Source organism: Macaca fascicularis, chromosome 10 (assembly GCF_037993035.2).
Source record: "Macaca fascicularis isolate 582-1 chromosome 10, T2T-MFA8v1.1".
Taxonomy (NCBI): Eukaryota; Metazoa; Chordata; class Mammalia; order Primates; family Cercopithecidae; genus Macaca; species Macaca fascicularis.
The window spans coordinates 97223077-97233982 of NC_088384.1; the positions used below are offsets into that span (position 1 = coordinate 97223077).

Below are 10906 nucleotides of genomic sequence, written 5' to 3' on the forward strand. Positions count from 1 at the left end.
TAATACCTGACCTCAGATTGGATTCTGTACTGGTGAGATAAAGGGCATCATCAGGTAAACTGACAAAATTGGACTGTGGACAGTAGATTAGATAACAGTATGTATCAATGTAAATTTTTGAAGCTGATAAATACTGTGTAAATGTAAGGGAATATCTATTTTTAGAACATACACACTGAAATGTTTGGGACCATATTATAAGTACTTATAAATGTACTTTAGGACCATATGATAAGTAAGTGCTTATAAATGGCTCAGAACAAATAATTATGTATATATATCTGTAAATATACACATGGAGAGAGTGAGCATACATGCGCACTGTGCAAATGGTGAATGGGGTGAAACGTTAACAGTGAATCTCAGTGACGATGTATGCATCTTCCTTGTGCCTTTTTCTTTGCAAGTTTCTTTAAGTTTGGAATTATTTCTAAAGTTAGGATTTTTTCAAAGAATAATAATTAGGATTCACTTTGTCTTCTAGGTTTTTAAGAACCTACAACTATTTATGGAGAACAAGCAGCCTGAGGATGATCTTTTTGATAGACTCAATGTGAGTAGACAAAGCACACTATGTTGAAGGGAGTCCCAGCCAGAGCCTTACAGTACCTAAAGCGGGGGAGAGTTGCTGGCAGACGACTTGGGCTCTCCCTTTAGCCTGGCCTGCTCTGTGGCATCCCATACACACTGTCTTCCTCCCTCTGAGCCCACAGTGAATCTGCAGTCACGAGAAGACACATCTGCTGCAGAACAGCTGCTAAAGCACTCAGGGTGGGGGGTAGACAAGCCCTACCTTTTATCCTTCCCTGCTTCTGCAGCACTTTCACTTCACTGGATGCCCAGCCACCCCTGCTGGAGACCCAAAACCTGTCCCTGATATCCTAATAGGGAAGGACAAATTTGCTTTATTGGTCTGTTAAGCCCACCAACCTGGGCCAGGCTTGGTGGCTCATGCCTGTTACCGGAGCACTTTGGGAGGTCAAGTAGGGCAGATCCCTTGAGGTCAGGAGTTTGAGACCAGCCTGGGCAACATGGCAAAACCAATATCCAGGCATGGTAGTCCACACCTGTAGTCCCAGCTACTTAAGAGCCTCAGGGGGATTGCATGAGCCCAGGAGATGGAGGCTGCAGTGAACAAGATTGCACCACTGCACTCCAGGCTGGGTGTCAGAGTGAGACCTTGTCATACACACACAGAAAGACTGAAATACTTCATAGAGAGGCATCATGTAACCCTGTATTCTGGAATTCTTTTCCTCTTTCCCTAACTTCCCACTTGTAGGGCAATAAACCGACAAGATTGTGACTGCACTGGCATAAATTACTCCTAGGACTGCCAGAAGGAGCAGGTAGTAAAGCTTTGACCTAAATCTCTGTTGCTTTGTCTCCTCCAGACTGGTATTCTGAATAAGCATCTTCAGGATCTCATGGAGGGCTTGACAGCCAAGGTATTCCGTACATACAACGCCTCCATCACGCTACAGCAGCAGCTAAAAGAACTCACAGCCCGTAAGTATTGCTTGGCCAGACAGGGCCCACACCCCTACTAATGGTATCCGGTGTCCTTGCTTAGCTAAGTCTTAGAGTCAGTTCTACTTTTTTTCCCTACCATTGTGGTCACTTTTTCGCTTTAGACCTCTAGTAGCCAGCTAATGCTATGCTTAGTTGTATAAACATAGGATCAGTACTGTTTCCCCCTTCCCACCCCTAACTTCAAGATTAATTTCATGGAATGCTGACAGCTTTTCACCTGCTATGAAAATGCCTGCATTTGTGTTTTATACGTATATTACTTAAAAGCCCACAGAGTGAAGACAGTGCTGTGATGTTCTGTTAAATTGGAGAGAGTAAAGTTGTCATGGTTACCAGAAAAATACAGGAACAAGTCCTTCCCCTGAAGTTTCTGTCATTTTTTTTCCCCATAAGAGAGTAGATACTTTCTATAGCTGATTTTTAGAATATCATCACCAAGATCCATGGGCTTTTTTTTCCTGGAGCCCAGTCACTATTGAATTTCCACTGCCCTCTGTAAATACGTCAAGTGGCCTTAAAATATGAACCAGAAAAGCCAGAGGTAGGTATGTTGAGGGTCATTATTTTAAGGTGGTAGAAAGAATGCCACACTATACAAATAAAAACAATTTTTTTGGATGGCATTTATAATTTTTCTTTTTAAATAAGATACTACCAGGCCAGGTGCAGTGGCTCACACCTGTAATCCCAGCACTTGGGTAGCCAAGGCAGGAGAATCACTTGAACCCAGGAGTTCCAGACCAGCCTGGGCAACATAGTGAGACCTTGTCTCTACAAAAATTTCTGAAAATTAGGCAGGCATGGCAGTGTGCACCTGTAGTCCCAGCTGCCTGGGAGGCTGAGCCCAGGAGTTTAGGGCTGTAATGAGCTATGACCATACCACCGTACTCCAGCCTGGGTGACAGAGTGAGACCCTATCTCTAAAATAATAATAATCATAAAATACTACTACCACCTGTGGCTTAAAACTTTTAAACTTTTAATGTCCCTTCAATTCCTCATTCTGTTCTGGGTATACTGGGTGGAGAGGTGGGGAGGTAGGGAGTGGCCAGCATAGAACTTAGGAATATGGGCAACAAACCATAGTAATATCAGCAGCACCTATGATGAGCATATGGGTGGGGAGGAAGCAAGGAGATGAAGGGTCCCTAGTCAAGTTCCCTGAGTAAAAAGAAAGATGTAGATTTTATTATATTACCTAGACTCAGAGTTCCTCTTATGATGGGAATTTACCCAGCCCTAGCTTACATATAAACTTACTACTATCATTTTCTTAAGACTATTGACTCAAATTTTGACCTTAGTCCTTGGGGGCAACTTGAATTAATCATCTGAGTAAGATAAGGGCCAGCAGAATCATGGGGACAAGGCACTGGGGGAAGACATACTGTGTGTTCACTTTTGGCGTGCAAACTGACCCTCCTGCTACCATGTTCCTTTCTTTACAGCGGATGAGAACATCCCAGCGAAGATCCTTTCTTATAACCGTGCTAATCGAGCTGTTGCAATTCTTTGTAACCATCAGAGGGCACCACCAAAAACTTTTGAGAAGTCTATGATGAACTTACAATCTAAGGTATCTTGGATAAAATGAAGGGAACTGTGTCTGCTGTGGGCAGATCATCTGCAAATGAGAGGATTTGGGGCTGGGATATCAGCAGGCCAGTTCTGGGTCTGTTGTAGAAGGTCTATGCTAAAGATAAACAAATGGAAATATGATAGTAGTTGATCTCTAATCAAGACACTGAATATCAGAGTACCCATTGTTCAAGAAATCTTTCTTCTACAGATAGAAGTTCTATACTGGCCACTCCCTATTTTGAAAAACTAACTTTGATGTACATTCTAATTGCTAATTACTGTCCTTATTGTACATGAGGAAAGTGGATTTAAAGAGTCTTCATAATTCCTTGCCACAGCTCAGAAATACAGCCATTTCCAAATTAGATTGTTTCAAATTGAAAAGATGATGAAACAATTATATATTTAAAGTCTTTCCAATCCTAGCATAGCTATTTTTATTTTTACGCATTCCACATGAATCATATTTTTATATAGTTCATCATCAAACATCTGTTGAATACTGGCCATGTGCCAGACAAGTTGCTGCCCTAGACGGAAAGACTGGTGTGCAAATAGGTGCTATTCCTTGTCCCTGAGCCTCTTTCCTCCTTCTGACTCCACCTGGTACTGAGCTTTTAAACCATAAGGCACTTAACATTTGATGATGAACATTTTTGTGTTAGCAATGACTTCATAACTAATTCATCCTAACGTGGTGGTCCACAGTGAGAATTTGCAGATATTTCATTATAGAACAGATATAAAGGGTTAAAAAGGAAACAAATTATATTGAAATACAGTTATCAAAATACATTTTAAAGTCCGATACAGTAATAGATGTGCTTCCTTATTAAGGTCTTGAGGTGGCTGTAGTAAATTTCAAGGTAGTAATTAATTAATATCAATGATACTTTAAGATTTCTGCAGCAATTCAAATATGAAATGAAAATGTCTAACATCTATTGATGATAAAGTCATATGTGCTGCTGCTATTATATTACTATGGTTTGTTCCCCATATTCAATTTTTTTTTTTTTTTTTTTTTTTTTTTTGAGACGGAGTCTTGCTTTGTCACCCAGGCTAGAGTGCAGTGGCCGGATCTCAGCTCACTGCAAGCTCCGCCTCCCAGGTTCACGCCATTCTCCTGGCTCAGCCTCCCGCGTAGCTGGGACTACAGGCACCCGCCACCTCGCCTGGCTAGTTTTTTGTATGTTTTAGTAGAGACGGCGTTTCACCATGTTAGCCAGGATGGTCTCGATCTCCTGACCTCGTGATCCGCCCGTCTCGGCCTCCCAAAGTGCTGGGATGTTCCCCATATTCATAACTGAAGAAGAAATGCTAAATTTCAGCTAGAGGCTGGGTGCAGTGGCTCACACCTGTAATCTCAGCATTTTGGGAGGTTGAGGTGGGAGGATCACTTGAGCTGAGTAATTCAAGACCAACCCGGGCAACAGAGTGAGACCCTGTCTCTATTAAAAATTTAAAAGTAAATATAAATAAATTTCAAAAGGAGGTTATTGAAATTATAGATGTAATTTTTTTCTCATCCAAGTTCATGGAATTCTATACTTGTACAACTGGAGTTTAAGAACTACTACTATGGAATGAGACTGCATTTTAAGGCTCAGAATGTTTTCCATTTGTTGAGATTTCCTTAAGATAAGTACCCATGAGTAATACAGCTGGTTCAAAAGGTACACACAACCTATAATTTATGCTACAGATACCATCTGGCTTTCTTGAAGAGATGTACCCGTCCACAGTGAATGAATATACATCCATAGACCACTTGAGTCCTTGGATCATATGATTGGCAGGCAAAGAACTCTATAGATGGCCCATCCTAGCAGCTCACATTTGCTGCCACTCTGTTAAATGCTGGTCATCTGGAATTGTTTATTCTCCTCATGTTATCATTCCAAGCCAGAAATAAAAGCATGAATATTCAGGTGCTGTTTACCTAATTCAGGAAGACCCCTCCCAGGAGTATGAGGAGGTCTTTTGTTGCTCTCACTCTGGAACCACTGTTTGGGCAGCCCAGGCTGCCTGCCAGACGAGCCCTCCAAGCCCAGGATTCCTCTCCTGTGTGCCCACAAAGCAAACACACGCCCCTTTTTGCCAAGTGAATCAATGGAGTCTTTGATGCTTTGAGAGAATTTGACATAGCCTGCCAATTTAGCATTCACAGAAATGGTTAAAAGATTGTGGTTTGCTACATTTCTATCCTAAAAAGAATCTGGCTAGTGGTGTCTGTGACGCTTTTGTATATAGAATCAGTCCCCTCAGTTTGGCTTTGGACAACATAGATATTGGAAGTAAGCCATTCATAGTAAAACATATTTAGTGATTCTCTCACAATGGTGGCCTCTGTTTCCAGTCTTGGGCTGTGTGTATTTAACAAACAATTCTGGGCTCAGTGAGCAGCCCAGTGTGTGTCAGACATGTTATTTACTCTGTGGAGGTTGTGTTAACCTCACAGATCAGCTAGATGGTCATAGATATGGGGTTCTTCTGTCCTCAGAGCAGCGTGAGCTCACTGACAGGGGCTCTAGCTCCATGTTGTTACCCACTGCTGTCTCTAAGCAGGAATCTAAGAACTTTCTCACCAGTGGTGCTTCAAGGATTCTAACAAGCAAGAAAGGCTGAAACTGCCCTTGTCTCTTCCCTTATAGATATGGATTCCACGAGATTTCACTTGGGAAAAAAAGCTCCACAGCTGAAAGTGTTTTCACATCCATTGAGTGACAACTAAGGTCCTTCCCACCTCAGACCTCTCTCCTTTTTATTTTATTTATTTATTTATTGAGACGGAGTCTCGCTCTGTCACCCAGGCTGGAGTGTAGTGGCGTGATCTTGGCTCACTGTAAGCTCCACCTCCCAGGTTCATGCCATTCTCCTGCCTCAGCCTCCCGAGTAGCTGGGACTACAGGCGCCCACCACCACACCTGGCTAATTTTTTGTATTTTTAGTAGAGATGGGGTTTCACCATGTTAGCCAGGATGGTCTAAATCTCCTGACCTTGTGGTCCACCCACCTCAGCCTCCCAAAGTGCTAGGATTACAGGCATAAGCCACCGCGCCCGGCAACCTCTCTCCTTTTAAAAACAGAATGCCAAAGCTAGGCCCTGCCATGTCCTGGTTTGGGACAGACTGGCTGAGCTGTTTGGCTTCCTGGGTATCTTTTAATTGCCAGTTTGTAGCCCCTTGAGTACTCTCTTCAGTGCATCCATTTTCCTTGAGAAGCTGTCGCCGCCTTCCCAGAGTACTGGTGGGATCTGAGGAATGAGCTGGGGTTGCCCAGTAGATGCAAGTATCCTGGCTCAGCTTCCTAAAGAGTAGCTCCTACAGTGTTCTTGGAATGAAAGCTAAAAACTGGCACAGGATCTAGTTGATAAACAGCTGTCATTTGTAGCCGTTCTCCCAGATGTCTGACAGCAGAGTGTTCTCTGATGGAAAGATCAGCACCCAGATTCCCAGCCCCAGCGGGTTCCTTTCCCTGAGCCCCTAGGTTACTATGCTGTAGAACCCTTGTTTCTTGCAGGATCACTGAAGAACAAATAGTTGAATTCAGTAGTCCCTGTGCATCTTCTCCCTGCCTTCATGAAGCCACCCTTGGTGTTTTTATCTGACAAACCACTGACAGAGACAGCTTGGTCCAGATAACATCTAGGTTTCACCTTGTCTTGAGGGAGCCATTTTTCCTCTACAGCTCATAACCTTACCACTATTATTTCCCCTAGATTGATGCCAAGAAGGAACAGCTAGCAGATGCCCGGAGAGACCTGAAAAGTGCTAAGGCTGATGCCAAGGTCATGAAGGATGCAAAGACCAAGAAGTACGTACCTGGTATTGTAAAAGTTGGGGCGGGTGGGGAAAAGTGTGTGCAGCATCTGTCAGAGGTCCTGGGGCCCTGGCTTTTCTATGGTTTCTGAGGGATGTCTTTTGGAAATCTCTGTACTAGGGCTTTTATTGACTCAAAGTGGCAGCATGGGTACAGTGTGCTCTTGTTTAGAGCCCAGGCCTGGTTCTTGAGGACTGTGCTATTCTTCTAGGGTAGTAGAGTCAAAGAAGAAGGCTGTGCAGAGACTGGAGGAACAGTTGATGAAGCTGGAAGTTCAAGCCACAGACCGAGAGGAAAATAAACAAATTGCCTTGGGAACCTCCAAACTCAATTATCTGGACCCTAGGATCACAGTGGCTTGGTAAGTGTTGAACCTTCCTTGAGCTCCTGCTGCTAGCTTGAGAAAGGTGGAGGGCACTGGTGGCCTTCACATGCCATTCCTAAGCTGCACACTTCTAGTCCTATGGGGAAACTTCTGGCTTCAGCTGTGTACAAGTTACTTTGGTTGCTGAACCTTGTCTGTAGATGCATTGCAACATTCTGGTTGCTCCTAAATGGTCAGTGCTGTCATACTGCCTTGTAGTGTATGTTATGTTTTTAAGAGGCAGGTTCCATCCCTATTCCTTATGGAACTTTAGGACAGGAATGGAAACTCTTAGCTTCTGGCAAAATAGGAAAGAGCCCATTCAACTCTACCCTTCAACAAAACTTTTCGTTGAAATTTTTTGCAGTTGAAGGTAGGAACAAGAGATAAAGATGAGAATAGAGATCTGAGCAACTTACACAGAGAGGCAGAGGGGTCTTTAACAAAGGCAGATAAATATTAGGTTTCTCTCTGTGTGTCACACACACTGTCACATAACATCTGAAATAAGTGGCTTTGTTTTGGAAGATGTTTAGTTTGAGCTGTTAAGTTCTGAGCATAGGTGGAGATATCCTCCCCTATGGCACTTGCTAGTCCGGGCTAAAGGTTCCACCTAACTCTTTTGTACCTCTTTCTGCTCGTTTTGCCTTGTTTGGTGCTAGAGGTTTGGTTAGCTCTTAAAAGGCAATATAGTATAGGGTTAAGAACATGGAGAAAAACTGCTTGGGTTCAAATTTCAGGTCACTTACCACCTAGCTGTTTGAGAAAATCAGTAAATTACCTAACGTCTCTGCCTCAGTTTCTTCATCTGTACCTTTTTTACTTGTACATCTGCAGAAGCACCTACTTTAGAGATCACTGCCAAGATTAAATGAGTTGATCACATAAAACCTTTAGAACATGCTTGGTGCACTATTAATTTGCATCCTCACTAGACAGACGTGAAAGAGAAGATGGAACATCTGACCCTGAGCTTCAGATATGGGCCATTGCTGAGTCACCCTAATCCCCCTTATTTCTCCTTTATTTGCAGGTGCAAGAAGTGGGGCGTCCCAATTGAGAAGATTTACAACAAAACCCAGCGGGAAAAGTTTGCCTGGGCCATTGACATGGCTGATGAAGACTACGAGTTTTAGCCAGTCTCAAGAGGCAGGGTTCTGTGAAAAGGAACAGTGTGGTTTGGGAAAGATGGATAAACTGAGCCTCGCTTGCCCTCGTGCCTGGGGGAGAGAGGCAGCAAGTCTTAACAAACCAACATCTTTGCGAAAAGATAAACCTGGAGATATTATAAGGGAGAGCTGAGCCAGTTGTCCTATGGACAACTTATTTAAAAATATTTCAGATATCAAAATTCTAGCTGTATGATTTGTTTTGAATTTTGTTTTTATTTTCAAGAGGGCAAGTGAATGGGAATTTGTCAGCGTTCTACCAGGCAAATTCACTGTTTCACTGAAATGTTTGGATTCTCTTAGCTACTGTATGCAAAGTCCGATTATATTGGTGCGTTTTTACAGTTAGGGTTTTGCAATAACTTCTATATTTTAATAGAAATAAATTCCTAAACTCCCTCCCCTCTCCCCCATTTCAGGAATTTAAAATTAAGTAGAACAAAAAACCCAGCGCACCTGTTAGAGATGTCACTCTCTATTGTCATGGGGATCAATTTTCATTAAACTTGAAGCAGTTGTGGCTTTGGCAGTGTTTTGGTTCAGACACCTGTTCACAGAAAAGCATGATGGGAAAATATTTCCTGACTTGAGTGTTCCTTTTTAAATGTGAATTTTTATTTTTAATTATTTTAAAATATTTAAACCTTTTTCTTGATCTTAAAGATCGTGTAGATTGGGGTTGGGGAGGGATGAAGGGCGAGTGAGTCTAAGGATAATGAAATAATCAGTGACTGAAACCATTTTCCCATCATCCTTTGTTCTGAGCATTCACTGTACCCTTTAAGATATCCATCTTTTTGTTTTTAACCCTAATCTTTCACTTGAAAGATTTTATTGTATAAAAAGTTCCACAGGTCAATAAATTTAGAGGAAAATGAGTATTTGGTCCAAAAAAGAAAAATAATCAAGATTTTAGGGCTTTTATTTTTTCTTTTGTAATTGTGTAAAAAATGGAAAAAAAACATAAAAAGCAGAATTTTAATGTGAAGACATTTTTTGCTATAATCATTAGTTTTAGAGGCATTGTTAGTTTAGTGTGTGTGCAGAGTCCATTTCCCACATCTTTCCTCAAGTATCTTCTATTTTTATCATGAATTCCCTTTTAATCAACTGTAGGTTATTTAAAATAAATTCCTACAACTTAACGGAAACTTAAGTGTCTGCCTCTTTGTTACAAAGGGCCTCAGAGTTGGGGCTGGGACTTAGTGTGGGATGAGGTCTCACCACTCAGGTCAGCAAGAGTAGATTCCTCCCAGGAGCAGATGAGGTAGGGCCTGGCCTGGAAAGGGGTGTGTGTGCCTGTCCTGCTGCTGTGGGTGTGGGTTAAAGGGGATCCAAAGTCCATATCCTTAGATGAAGACAGGAAAGGAAGGGAGGGTGCAAAATATCCACAGTAAGAGGTGTGGTGCAAAGACAGCATCAGAGGCCTAGCGTAGATAAAGTATATTGAGCAGGATGTTGCAGCTGTATTTGAGAGTCAAAAGTTTTGGAGAGCTTTCCATGTGTACTGGCCAAAAGCAGAAGGGAGCTGCTTTGAGTGAGTTTGCTCATGTGGCTAAGCTTACAATCAGGATGGGGAGAATTAAGGTTCCAGATCCCAGAAGCCCCTTCCCAGGTGGGATGCAAACTTCTCCCTGCATTGACTGCTTAATTGAAAGAGGCAGTGTGGTCTCTGACCACTTTCTGATGCTCCAGATACCTTAGCTGGCTATGGTCTCCACAAAAATTGTTCCTTTGCTCATCCTAAATTACAGGTAAGTCTGGAATTCAGAATGAAAGGTGAGGTCTCTAGGTCAAATGGACTACAGGGAGCAGGAAGGCCAGAAGGGTCAGAATTGGTAAATTAATGGAAGGGCTCTGGGCCCTCTAGCTTGTTAGCACGAGCAGGTAGGTGTCTTCGGGGAGGCGAACCCATAGTCTCTGTTCTCCCTGAGGCTGGAGGCAGGGCTGGTACTAGGCCTACAACAGAACCCTAGAGGTCCTTGGCAGCCTGTATTTTCATTAACCAGTGAAAAAGGCAGCATTCACCCCAGGGAATAAGGGAGGTTATGTAGCCATCACTGCTTTGGAGCAGAGAGACTCCAGCCAGGTGTTTTTGAATTCTGTGTTGAGGTAGCTGGCCACTGAATGTAGGGAATACAACAGAGAGGCTCTTTTGGTACCCATTTGATACACTGTGGCTGGTAGGTAGGTGATAAGTGGACCTCAGATGCCACAGCTAGGGGACAAACTGGTCCAGAACTAGAAGGTCAGGTAAGAGGGCCTTGCAGGCAGAAGACCTTGCTGTTGAACAGGAAGTAATGCTTACCTCTCTGGCAAGGACGGTCCTTGCAAGTCTGAGGGCAGATGCTGGGCAACAAGATGCTGCTCAACACAACTGAGAAGGGCATCCCAGACGGTGGCAGCAGGCTTGGGAGACCAAAGCCAGAGAATGGGA

At 43.0% G+C, this 10906-nt stretch overlaps 1 protein-coding gene across 1 annotated transcript in view; it reads left to right on the plus strand.

The window, feature by feature from the left end:
- TOP1 (DNA topoisomerase I) overlaps positions 1-9620 on the plus strand; it is a 95217-nt gene extending 85597 nt beyond the window's left edge. The window contains exons 16-21 of the mRNA XM_005569002.4: positions 485-553; positions 1395-1509; positions 2982-3109; positions 6836-6930; positions 7148-7297; positions 8334-9620. Coding sequence (XP_005569059.1) covers positions 485-553; positions 1395-1509; positions 2982-3109; positions 6836-6930; positions 7148-7297; positions 8334-8436 — 660 coding nt within the window. The 3' untranslated portion in view covers positions 8437-9620. The remainder of the gene's footprint in view (positions 1-484; positions 554-1394; positions 1510-2981; positions 3110-6835; positions 6931-7147; positions 7298-8333) is intronic.
- The last annotated feature ends 1286 nt before the right edge of the window (positions 9621-10906 follow it).